Source organism: Saccostrea echinata, unplaced genomic scaffold (assembly GCF_033153115.1).
Source record: "Saccostrea echinata isolate AGI-Se365-2 ecotype Australia unplaced genomic scaffold, CSIRO_AGI_Sech_v1 ptg000016l, whole genome shotgun sequence".
Taxonomy (NCBI): Eukaryota; Metazoa; Mollusca; class Bivalvia; order Ostreida; family Ostreidae; genus Saccostrea; species Saccostrea echinata.
The window spans coordinates 28,092,943-28,106,679 of NW_026889765.1; the positions used below are offsets into that span (position 1 = coordinate 28,092,943).

General features: G+C 34.2%; 3 protein-coding genes and 1 long non-coding RNA gene across 4 annotated transcripts; 3 read left to right on the top strand and 1 right to left on the bottom strand.

Annotated features, from left to right (window-relative positions):
- Positions 1-691: 691 nt before the first annotated feature.
- LOC133188284 (uncharacterized) lies at positions 692-2,749 on the bottom strand. Its single transcript, XM_061323657.1, has one exon. It carries the CDS (start codon positions 2,735-2,737, stop codon positions 692-694), a length of 2,046 nt encoding a protein of 681 aa, XP_061179641.1. The 5' UTR covers positions 2,738-2,749.
- An 873-nt stretch (positions 2,750-3,622) lies between these two features.
- Positions 3,623-4,806, top strand: LOC133188285 (uncharacterized). The gene is made up of 3 exons (XM_061323658.1): positions 3,623-3,639; positions 3,826-3,983; positions 4,631-4,806. The coding sequence occupies exons 1-3, from the start codon at positions 3,623-3,625 to the stop codon at positions 4,774-4,776; spliced, it is 321 nt and encodes a 106-aa protein (XP_061179642.1). The 3' UTR covers positions 4,777-4,806.
- Positions 4,807-7,099: 2,293 nt separating this feature from the next.
- LOC133189082 (uncharacterized) lies at positions 7,100-10,205 on the top strand. Its single transcript, XR_009721403.1, has 5 exons — positions 7,100-7,200; positions 7,503-7,557; positions 8,490-8,549; positions 9,643-9,749; positions 10,142-10,205. It is a non-coding gene; the product is annotated as an uncharacterized LOC133189082 (long non-coding RNA).
- Positions 10,206-10,272: 67 nt separating this feature from the next.
- Positions 10,273-12,410, top strand: LOC133188286 (uncharacterized). The gene is made up of 5 exons (XM_061323659.1): positions 10,273-10,310; positions 10,424-10,544; positions 11,073-11,137; positions 11,680-11,760; positions 11,978-12,410. Exons 1-5 carry the CDS (start codon positions 10,273-10,275, stop codon positions 12,111-12,113), a joined length of 441 nt encoding a protein of 146 aa, XP_061179643.1. The 3' UTR covers positions 12,114-12,410.
- The last annotated feature ends 1,327 nt before the right edge of the window (positions 12,411-13,737 follow it).

Consider the following 13,737-nt stretch of genomic DNA (forward strand, 5'->3'; position numbering starts at 1 on the left):
GGTCCTCGGTTTATACCATCTCATCCACGTCCCACAGTGGGATTCGAACCCGCAACGTAAGGATCATCCTTACTCCGCGACTCTAGAGCAGACGCTCTAACCACAGCGCCACGCGGGCGACCAGTCTTATGTAATTTGATACATCTTGGGCTGCATTCTATCACTCACATGGTTCAGATGCTTGATTTTCCTCATAATTTTCAATTGATTGTCAAACCAATAAAGTTCACAGTAAAATCCAAAGAAATAAAGAAATAAATAATGGTGAAAAATGAAATCAACATACATGTGTATGTTCGCTCAACATATAAAAACGTAAAACTAAACACAAATTAATTCAATGATCATGAGAAACATGTCAAGCAAAATATTTTTAAAATATGATTTATAAATTTTTAGGAGCATATGCTGATAATACAATAAGATGTTCTTCGTTTTTTTCAGCTAGGCAAACATAAATTCAACGTATATATTCAACAAATTTAAAAACATATGGAGCAATTTTACCTTTCTACTTTGTACAGCATGGAACGCAACATAGAAAAATGTTTTTCCTTTTGAATGACCAACCATGTACATGTTCAAACAATTCGAAATATTACTTAGTTAAGTGAACTGATCTACTACAGTGTACTTGAAAAATCCTCAGACCATTATAGTAAAAAATTAAAAAGAAAACATGTGTCTTTGTTTATGTGTTTCTGTCTAATTGTTCTTTAACCCATTCTATTCTAATATATGTAGCTTCTTGTATTCCATGGTATGCTTCCTGTTTAAGCGACTCCTGATAAGACTGCAAAGCCCCGTGTAAGTCTCCAATAATATGCTGACAGATCCCCAGTATCTGCCAGGATATGTCTATAAATTTTAAAGGCACGTAAGTCCCATCATCATAGAGCAGCAGTGTCTGTAGGTCTGTCCGTGACTGTAAACACTGAGATCTATTACCTAGTCTATAGTGAGATAACACTGACAACATTTCTACCATAACAAACGGTGATATTTCTAAGATTGGAAATCCATTTTGTTGAATTACACTTTGTTCAAAAATTAGTTCTTCAATACATGGATTATTGTCGGATATCCTCACATTGCATACCCAGGTCATTGTCATCCTTCTAGACAAAGATAGATTACCTAAAGCTTCATTGTAACTATGCCAATCAACAGCTGGTTTGCTATAATAGATAACAAAGTCCTGCGACAGTCTTCGCTTAGTGAGAAAAGTGATAAGTAGAGTTTTATCATATCTCCCTGTTCTATAGTAATACAATGCTAGATATAATGAATAAGACGCGGGGCCTAACTTTGCTACAAGTTTCAGCATGTTACAGATCATTCTATCTAAGATGTAGATATTTTTATGTGTGTAACCTGAGGTACTATTTGCCATTATGAAGGCTAATTTAACAAGAGTCTCAGCAGTACAATACTGTAATGTTAATAATTGGTATGGTAAAATTGATAACCGTGATAGTTTATCAATTGATGTCAAGTAGAGATAACAATGGCATAGCTCTTCAATACGAAACGAGAGGCCCAATATCTCCTGCATGCCACACAAATTTATATCTGTAATATTCTCAGTAAAGGATACTGCAAAGGACAGGTTACAGAGGGCAGGTTCTAGGATTGATCTGAGAGTCGGACTCAGCAGTAAACAGGACACACCCATTCTGTAATACTGATAAAGCTGTTGTAAAAGAGATTCACGTGTATCACCAACTACTTTGTTTAGGAACATATTGTTTTCTGGAATAAAAAAATTGGAAAACTCTCCACGATAAACAAAATGAATCAGGTATTTGAAGCACTTCCAAAAGCAGTCCAAAAAATTAATTGGGTGCCAATTAACGTGCCCCAATTGCATTATCCAAAACACTGTGGTCTTCATGTAATACGAACACAGTATTGGTTCTTGTCGGTTATTCATAACTTCCTTCAAAAATATTTTCAGAAGTCCGTAACACAGAAATTGTGTATGATTCATGGTACACACTAGTTGTTGTTCGGCCAGAGAAAACGACAATCTCCATTCAAGTTCGTTATAAGGCGAATCAAGTTTACTTCCAATAGGTACACAGTGACATCCATTTCTTAGAATTTTTTCCAACACAGGTACAGGCGGCCAAGCATGTCTCTGGCATCTTTCCACCAAATTTCTTAAGAATTTATTGCAACAAATAATGGCAAAACAAAGAGCATGATCGACTTCAACAGATTTAAAAAAGCCATTTGTACAAGGGCCATGAATGGTTTTATTTTTGTATGAAGAAAATCTGTTACCTGTTAAGAGATTAAAAAAAGTATTCCTCGTTAAAGAACTTGATATGTAAAGACCGCCATTAAAAGCAACAAGACATGAGTTTATGAAACTGGATTGTGCATAATTTGGTGTCAGAAGGCGTAGTCTGACAAATCCTGGTGGTGTTTCAGAATCTTCCATCAATATTATTTGATGTTTTGAGGAATTGTAGATCCGGAAATGGCAGATGTCAGTTATTAGTTTACAATTACAAAGCCAGAGCATTCTATCCCTGTCAGATGATGTAAATCTAAATCCCTCTCTATAACTACCACTATCCATCAGTATAAATCCTATATGCATGTAAAGAGGACTTTTTATCCTCTCCTCTATGTCCAACACGTCCCTTCTGATGGCCACTTCTGTCGGTGTCCCTATCTCACGACACAGACCAATATACAGGACCTCTGATAGACGGGGAATATGATCCATTCTATATAAATAAGATTACAGTGCTTACGGTAGTTCCGGATCATCGGTAGTTCCGGATCACTTTTTTGTGTATTAATTCTTTTAAAAATAATTGTTGAAGAAAAATTATTATCGATATATCACATGCGAAGAACAGGGGGTATTACTACTTCTAATAAAAAATCGAACTTTACCATGCACGATTTCGATACTTAGTTGCGTCAGAAATAAAGCGCCCCAAAGACGAAGATCGGTGTTTTGACAGTTTGGTAGAGTCTATAACATAAGGTGTCATAACAGTATTTCACTTGAGGTTCACGTCAAATCATGGCTGACACAAAATAATTCCTGAATCTTCCCTTCCGATTCGGGCATTTTAACACGAGACTGGAGCTGAATTTTTTTATGAGATGAAAAACAATATGTAAACTTCCTATATTGACTAGATTCATTAAAATTTAGGGCGTGCTGAATTTTCTATATACTGTATTTGAGTGGGGAGTGATTAGGTCCTGGACTTGATTTTCAAGCACCTGCTCGACTTCGAGCGAGACAAACTTGCGTGCCTTGCTGGATGGCTATGTATTTTTTGGTACTAAAATCTTTATAAAGAATTGTTTTACAAGATCTGAAAAGGAAACTTCTCAAAAGTTTGTTTTCAATTAATACCACCTACTCAAAGTTGCGCATTTTTGGTAAGAATATATAGCAAAATTTAATACTGTTGTGCAACCATAACCCAGTCACGGATTTCGGGAAAATTATTTCCGGTATGGTTTTCAAATGTACAATTTGCTTTAACACCGAACCCGATTGTATTTTTCGTGACATTGAGGCGGGAAATCCAAGTAAGGAAAGTTCGAGGTATTGAATGCCGTTATCCTTTCATCTCAGCAACTGTATGAAATGGATGAAGGACCAAGGTAGGAATGTTGTCTGAAGATAATTATGATATAGTGAATATGCGGTATTCAAGAAATTCTCAACACCTGGATAAAGTTTTGTAAAGATATAATCACTGATAATAACCGGATTCAAAGAGAGAGGGTGCCAAATTTAGTCGAGTGTTAACAGTTTTTTTTTTATTATTATTATTTTCTTATCCATAGTGACACTTGGAAAGATCTGTTCGATGTAAGATCAACATCACTATCTGGGTATGTGACATCTTCCACAAAATTGGACAAGTTGTTACAGGAGTATGATTATGCAACTTCCTCTAGGTTCCGTTGTTTAAAAAGTTCCAAACAATTTGGAAAGGATGTTGGTAAGGTCTTGTTGCGATATTTTATTTTTAAATGCAACTTTAGCAAAATAATTTCTTGAATCTTCTCATTATTGTAACCATTTTAAGCTCACCTGAACCATAGACTCATGGTGTCGGGTGGTTACATTTTGATTCCGTGTTTGACCTGCATGGTTACGACCTATCAAGTGGTTTTGACCTGCTCACAGGTAAGTACATGGGTAGCTGTATATTGATAACATAATAGCTTTTAAATTAATAATTAAAATATGCATTGTCGATAAAAAAAATCCTATTTAGACAAAAACAAAATGTGAAACTGTTGCAAGTGTTAATTAATTGCTTCAGAACGAAACCACTTGTGTCGAACATGGATTTATGTCGAAACCACGCAGGTCGAACAAGTAATAGGAAGGTAACCATCCCCATTCTAGGCTCAGTTGAGCTTATGTGATTAAAATTTGTCCATTGTCTGTGTTGTTGGTGTTTTGGGTATTGTAAACATTTTAAAAACTTCTCAACTTTTTCTCCAGAAAAGTTGTCATGAGAAGTTGAACTTAGAAACTTTTTTATGTATTTGTTCAAAGTAACACCCCCCCCCCCCTCCTTATCAGATTCACATTTGTTAATATCAGTTTACACTGAAAATTCTCTTGCAATTACTGTAGATGTAGGAGAGATTGATAAATCCCATATCAGATTTGTGGACACACAGGAAAATGCTGAACCCCATATAGAATATGATGCTATCCTTTTCATTATTATGGGCAAAAAAATCTTGGAATGTCACCAGGGATATGACAGAGACAAATGAAACAACCAAAAGAAACAAAGCAAAGCAAGAAAAGATGTAAGTATGCATTATTTATTCTACTTCTAATAAACTAATAATGAGGCAAAGATGAGGACTGAGAAGGATAACCCACTGTCTAGGGTTTCACATTACATTTTATGAGAACTAGACCAGTTGGGCTATGGTATATCCATTCTCTGGGGAACAATATAACCCAGTCACTGAGGAACATAACCCAGTCACTGTTCAACATAACCCAGTCACTGTTAAACATAACCCAGTCACTGTTCAACATAACCCAGTCACTGAACAACATAACCCAGTCACTGTTCAATATAACCCAGTCATTGTTTAACATAACACAGTCACTGTTCAATATAACCCAGTCATTGTTTAACATAACACAGTCACTGAACAACATAACCCAGTCACTGTTTAACATAACCCAGTCACTGTTTAACATAACCCAGTCCCTGTTTAATATAACCCAGTCACTGTTTAACATAACCCAGTCACTGAGGAACATAACCCAGTCACTGTTCAACATAACCAAGTCACTGTATAACATATCCATGTCACTGTATAAGATAACCCAGTCAATGAGGAACATAACCCAGTCACTATACAACATAACCTAGTCACTGAACAACATACCCAGTCACTGAACATCATAACCATGTCACTGAACAGCATAACCCAGTCACAGAGGAACATAACAAAGTCACCGAACAACATAACCAAGTCACCGAACAACATAACCCAGTCACTGTTTAACATAACCCAGTCAATGTTCAACATAACCCAGTCACTGTTCAACATAACCCAGTCACTGAACAACATAACCCAGTCACTGTTCAACATAACCCTGTCAATGTTCAACAAAACCCAGTCACTGAACAACATAACCCAGTCACTGTTCAACATAACCTAGTCACTGAGAAACATAACCATGTCACTGAACAGCATAACCCAGTTACTGTTTAACATAACCCAGTCACTGTTTAACATAACCCAGTCACTGAACAACATAACCCAGTTACTGTTTAACATAACCCAGTCACTGTTTAACATAACCCAGTCACTGAACAACATAACTCAGTCGCTGTTTAACATAACCCAGTCACTGAACAACATAACCCAGTCACTGTTTAACATAACCCTGTCACTGTTCAACATAACCCAGTCACTGAACAACATATCCCAGTCACTGAGGATCATAACCCAGTCACTGTTCAACAAAACCCAGTCACTGTTCAACATAACCCAGTCACTTAGGAACATAACCAAGTCACTAAGGAACATAACCCAGTCACTGTTCAACATAACCCAGTCACTGAACAACATAACCCAGTCACTGAACAACATAACCCAGTCACTGAGGATCATAACCCAGTCACTGTTCAACATAAGCCAGTCACTAAACAACATAACCCAGTCACTGAGGAACATAACCCAGTCGCTGAGGAACATAACCCAGTCACTGTTCAACATAACCCAGTCACTGAACAACATAACCCAGTCACTGTCCAACATAACCTAGTCACTGAGAAACATAACCATGTCACTGAACAGCATAACCCAGTTACTGTTTAACATAACCCAGTCACTGTTTAACATAACCCAGTCACTGAACAACATAACCCAGTTACTGTTTAACATAACCCAGTCACTGTTTAACATAACCCAGTCACTGAACAACATAACTCAGTCGCTGTTTAACATAACCCAGTCACTGAACAACATAACCCAGTCACTGAACAACATAACCCAGTCACTGTTTAACATAACCCTGTCACTGTTCAACATAACCCAGTCACTGAACAACATATCCCAGTCACTGAGGATCATAACCCAGTCACTGTTCAACAAAACCCAGTCACTGTTCAACATAACCCAGTCACTTAGGAACATAACCAAGTCACTAAGGAACATAACCCAGTCACTGTTTAACATACCCCAGTCACTGTTCAACAGAACCCAGTCACTGAACAACATAACCTAGTCACTGAACATCATAACCATGTCACTGAACAGCATAACCCAGTTACAGAGAAACATAACCAAGTCACCGAACAACATAACCCAGTCACTAAACAACATAACCCAGTCACTGTTCAACATAACCCAGTCACTGAACAACATAACCCAGTCATTGAACAACATAACCCAGTCACTGTTTAACATAACCCAGTCACTGAACAACATAACCCAGTCACTGTTTAACATAACCCAGTCACTGAGGATCATAACCCAGTCACTGTTTAACATAACCCAGTCACTGAACAACATAACCCAGTCACTGAACCTTTATCTCAGCATAGCTCTTTTTTTTTGTAGTCTGACCACACATGTAGACGAAAGCGTAGATTGGTGCAGAACAGCAAAAAGAAAGCTTGTCCTGTTCGAATAAAGATTCGTCATGTTGTGAAGTTTTCAAGCTATTTGGTATGTATTAATTTGTATTATAGACTCACTAAAAATTGAAAAATATCGATAAATGTAATGTGTAAATATGTTCAGTGTTTATGTGTTGATGTACATTTTGCTGTTTAATATTTTAAATGAATACAAGACACAATTTACTTTTATATAATTTAAAGCTTTCAAGTAAAGAAAACACACCTCATCATCAAAGGAAACTGGTTAAGAATCTTATTATTATTAGATAATTATTAGAAGCATGTGTACATACAGTTTTATTTTGTCATTTCATTTTTGTAGGTAAATATGTTTTTCTTTTATTTTAGATATATGCCTTGTTCAAAGGTGAGGCATTTGGGAGAGAGTTCTACAGTTCTTACAGTAAGTATACACAGTTATAAGAGAAAGCAATTCCCTTTGATTATGTAGAGCTAGGTTTGATAATTTTTTTTTAATTGATAAACAAATCTGTGTTTTAGGAGGGAAATGAGGTTTACCCATTATAATATCTTTCATCCAAATATTTTTTTTTTATCAAAAGCTGACAAATAGAAAACTGCCGAAAATGTTTTCTTCAGACCTTTTAACAATATAAGCAGAGGGAAAAAAATAGAATATTAATAGAATAGAATATTATTTGATCTTTGATATAAAAATGGCCTGTGAACTTTTTAAGCAGAACTTTGGACTTATAGTCACAGACCAAAACATATAAGAGTAAACAGTTGCAGTAATGAAAGATGCTGTCAACACATACTATCAGAAAACGGCCGGTTTGTCAGATTGCTTCTTTAGTTAAATTTTGTAAGTACCTCGATAACAGGCTAATGCAAAACTTCAAGAGAGATTAATCCCTTGCATATCTAATGAATGAAAATCCAGTGTATCAATGCAAGCAGATCCACTTTTATTTTTTTAGCAGATTATCAAAATTAATGAAACTTGAGATTGTTAAGACATTTTGACGATATGATCCATGTTCTGTAAGGTGATACCATATATATGACATATAATGCCATATTTACACATATATCTATATAAAAATTGCTACAGCTGTATATGTACATTTAGGAAATTATTGTGTTAATGAGTGTAGTGTAAATTTAAGAGTGCAGTGCTGTTTTTTTTTTTTTTTTTTTTTTTTGTTGTTTTTTTTTTTTTTTTTTTGATTTTTTTTTTTTTTTTACATTTAGTCATTTTATAATTTTACTGGACAACCCTTGTATTTTGGTCATAGCGATATAGATGATACAAATGAAAATTCTTATTAAATGTGCTAGTCATTAATTCATCATATTTTTTCCACTAAACAGAAAGCTTCAGAACAGATATCAGAATGCAATGCCTGGTTGCACAAGAGTGTAAAAGCTGAAGTGAGTATAATAATAATATTTAATATACATGCAATTCATACCTTTAGTATATAAATGCATTCCAATGTCTTTCTGGTTACTTTCCGTGTCACCTGACCCATTAAATATTCCTATGAGCATTTCTGATGAAACAAATTCTTCTGGTGTTCATCAAACTATTTTTAAACTATTTACATTATAAAAATAAAACATTGTTATGATGTTTTAGGGTAACACATTAAATTGATATCCTGTGAAAACCATTGCTGACTGATGCAAAGCTGAGGTCATCAATGGTTTTCAAGGGATAATAATTTCACATGTTACCCTAAAAACTATTATTAGCTCACCTGAGCTGAAAGCTCAAGTGAGCTCTTCTGATCACCCGTTGTCCGTCTGTTAATTTTTCACATTTCCATCTTCTTCTCAAGAACCACTTTGCCAATTTTAACCAAAGTTGGTACAAAGCATCCTTTGGTGAAGGGGAAATTAAATTGTTAAAATAAGGGGCAAACCCCCTTACAAGAGGAGATAATCAAGAAAAGGCAAAAATAGGATGGGGTCATTAAATAATCTTCTTCTTAAGAACCACTGGGCCAGAAAAGCTTAAACTTATGTGGAATCATGCTGGAGTAGTGTAGATTCTAAATTGTTAAAATCATGATCCCCGGGGATAGAGTTGGGCCACAATAGGAATCAAATTTTTACATTGAAATATATATGAAAAAATCCTTGGAGATCTCCTTTTCAAGAACCACTGGGCCAGATATGCTGAAATTTATGTGGAAGCATCCTGGAGTAGTGAAGATTACAAATTGTTAAAATCATACTCCTGGGGGTAGGGTGTGGCCACAATAGGTATAACACTGGGGAAAGTCTGGTGAAGAACAGCAGGGCCAAAGTTACTCAGGTGAGTGATTATAATTAGTAGTAGTTCTATGCAATGTCACTGTTGCTATGTAATGTTACGTGGAGGGCATAGTTTACACATGCCGTAGGGTAGCAGTACTTTTTAACAAATGTTTTTAAACCAATCAAATTTGACTTAACATAAAAGTATAACAATAAGGTTTGTCTATATTGTTCATGAAAAATTAACATTTTTTGTTTATAGACTGAACAGTCCATGAAACTGGTTAACATTTTGTGCGAATGGCCAAGGATGGATCTTCCATAAACAAGGGAACAGGAAACATACAAGGCTACAATATAGCAACGATGGTAATTTTTAATAAAATCTGTTGCATGCATGGTTATCAAACAGCCCTGGGTTCAGAATTTAATTCTGTCTTATTTATCACTCAATTTTACTGTTTATTTCACACAATCATATGGTGTGATCTGACTTTCTGATCAGTTTTCTTAATCCATATCAACACTTTCTGAAACTGACTCAATCTTCAGGTCAAGTTAGAGAAATTTATTAAGAATTGATGTTTAGATATATAAACAGCATGATATATATATAAAAGCTCAACAATGAAGATTATAGTTAAAAAGGGGATAGTATAGCCTGCTCTAAGTGATTAGTAGTAGTTCTATAACACTACCTGTTTATGGCAGACACATTTTCAGGAGAAAAATTGCCTATAATTACTTAAAAATTTTAACAGTTTGCAAAAGACATCAAAACAAAGATGAAGGAAATATTGGAATTAGAAGAGGGTGATAAGAGGTAAATAATAAACATTGAAAGCAGCCTATTTACTTTTAAATTATCTTCATTAAATTTATGGGCAATAAAATGATATTCCATTTATTGGAAATTAAAGAGATTTTATGGTATGTCTTTCATAGTTTAACACTGTTTCATGCACTTTGGTTTACAAGATGTACCGTAACAACTGGTTAAAATTAAATTAACTTGATCGAGTGTTATAATATTCCTTTCACAGGTGTTATGAACCACACTGGAGACATCTGCGATGGATTGACAGGAATAACTTGACCGACCATAATGTGATGAATAACTCTGTGAAAGGAATGGAAGAAAGAAATAAACTTTTTCATAAAGAGGTAACATCCATATGTACTCTCTCTAGATTTTAATGTATAAGCATACAATGTATTTTACAAGGCTAGTCCTGCATATTCTTGCTCATGCGCAAGTGTTGTTATGGATACTGATTTATAACATGATTGTTTTCTTTTTTATTGAGTCTTTCTCTACTCATGATATATATATATATATATATATATATATATATATATATATATATATATATATATATATATATATATATATATATATATATATATATATATATATATATATATATATATATATACAGTTGAACTTCGGTATCTCAAACACGGATATCTCGAATCTTATGGATATGTCGAAGTGTGATTTGGAAGTCCAAAGCACTTAATATTTTAAGTATTTTACCCCCAATATCTCGAACCCTCAGATATCTTGAAGTTTATTCTCGGTCCCATTGAGTTGGAGATAATGAGGTTTGACTGTATATATATATGTGTGAGTGTGTGGGTGTGTTAGAGAAGGAAACAAGTTTATTTGCCTATTTTTTTCCCTCCCAATAGAGATGGGCTGAAATGAGTGCTCTTGTTTTAGAAGAATTTGGCTTGTTTAAACCAAAAACAATCATGTAAGTTTATACCTCAATTTAATTTGATATTCTATATTATATAGCTATATAAACTTACGACGGAAGATGAATCTTAACCTGTCACCTTAAGAGCTTTGTGAATATTTAACTCTTGGAGTGAAGTAAATTGTCATCAAGACTTCATATAAGTCCGACTAAGATTTATAAATAAATTTCTAGACATACATCATCAGTACATCTGCTTACTAAGGATTGATTTCAAGAGGTAGACATAATGTACCCATTAAAGAATATTGTATGTACTATAAATTTTTTTTTTGGTGATAACTTTATTTTTGCATATTAGCGAGACTGTTTGTAGGGGAAAATTTCATTCACACATAATATTCCTCTTATAAAGATTATATAGGGCAGATACCAAAAGTTGTGAAAATTTTGTTTTGCTTGTAAATATCAAATGAAAGAAGCACACATTTTGCATCAAGCTAATTCCACTCCCCCTTTTCAACAAATTAAAGACGACTAAGTCATGTTCAGCATTCTTCATTGTACTTTTTTAATAAAAAAATTGTCGATTTTAGTGGTCTCTTCAGTCCTCCAGGATATTACCTTAGTTTGAAAAACTGCAATAATGGAAAGCTTATGGCAACACTGGAAGATGAGTATGATACTTTTTTATTCATCCTTGTTGAAGAAAATGGAGAGGCATGTTGTGTAATGTCAGTCAGGGGTTATTTTTGTAACTAAATTGTTAACTTTTAAAGTAAACCATATGTCTCTTCATATCCATAATTTAATCATAATTCACGTCTGATTTTTTCTTGATTTGATTGATCTCCCTAGACAACTTTATTCTTAATTATTTTCATTCTCTTTTAGGACAGGACAGAGATTGAATGAAGGAGTTAGATACTTTAAGGATGTATTGCTTGTAGAAGCAAGAATCATTATCGCTTCTGTTGTCAAGAACATAACATATAGAGAAGCTGAAGAACTTCTCTATCCATTGAAATAACAAATTTATGTTCCGGTTGATTGAGTTTGCAAATTTGATATATATTGGAATATTTCGATTGTGATAGCATTGCAAAAGATGTTCTACATCAATTGCTATATGACATGTTGAACAATATTTGTTTGCAGATTCTTTACAGTTATTATATATCACCACTGATGAAATATTGTTATAATGTAAAATGGACTCTGTCAGGGCTGATCAATTGTACTTGGTTACTCTAGATGAACTCATAAACTCTAATAATTGTGATTTCATTCAAATCAAATCCACACCAGACCAACCTGTTTTATCATTAATTCCTACTAGAAACATTAGTTTAAATGTAGGAAGAATTTGATAAAATTTGATGTAATTTGACTTTGAAAATATCTATTAAAGTTTTGTTTTTCTGACAAGTGACATGAATTTCACATGCAGAATTCATACCATTGGATTTGGGTGTAATTTAAAAGGAACACTTGTGCAGCCATGCATTATTTCTTAAATAGTACCTGAAATACATTTGTATGGTCTTAATATTGTGTGGCCATTTTTTTCCCCTAGGATTAATTGATCTACGTTATTTTTATCTTTAAGTTCCTCAGTGACTAAACCCAATTTGTATAAAAATTGGGAGCAGAGCTCTAGAAAAAGGCTTAACATTAGTTTATGTTCCAAATAATGATTGTGTCAAATAAATTATTTTCCTTACCACTTTTGTATATATGCCTTATATATGGAGACCAAATTATGCACATTAATTCATATTCAATGCTTGGGTTATGTTTCTCAGTGACTGGGTTATGTTGTTCAGTGACTGGGTTATGTTCCTCAGTGACTGGGTTATGTTGTTCAGTATTTGGGTTATGCTGTTGAGAGACTGGGTTATGTTGAACAGTGACTGGGTTATGTTCCTCAGTGACTGGGTTATGTTGAACAGTGACTGGGTTATGTTGTCCTGTGACTTGGTTATGTTGTTCTGGGACTGGGTTATGTTGTTCTGGGACTTGGTTATGCTGTTCTGTGACTGGGTTATGTTTCTCTGTGACTGGGTATGTTCCTCAGTGACATGGTTATGTTGTTCAGTGACTGGGTTTTGTTAAAGAAGGACTTGGTTTTGTTAAACAGTGACTGGGTTATGTTGTTTCATTTAAGCTCGCAATTGAGAAAGAAAAAGAAGAAAAGAGAAAGAAAAGCTAGAACAGTGCAGTTTTGAGGGATTTACTTGTAACATTTTGAAGTGATTGCCAAAAAAAAAATTAAAATATAACAACCCATTTTTGCCAGAAAGTTTTATAGTCAGTAAGTTTTTTATCATCTTTTACAGTGTATTTCAAAGCTGTAAAATAGGATTTATATAAATATAGAAAACCATGAATATCTACTAAATTATGTGTGTTCATTATCTCACAGTTGAACAGTGAATTGGTTATGTTATTGATTGGGTATAATATGTTGAACAGTGACTAGGTTAGGCTTTCCAGTGACTGAGTAAAGTTTCACAGTGACTAGGTTATGTTGTTCAAAGACTAGATTATATTGGTTTGTAACTGGGAAATTTTTTTCTGTGACCTAATGGCTATAAACCAGGGTCATATTAAAGAATCATCACTTCTTGTAAAACTGCAAGTCAACAAGTTAG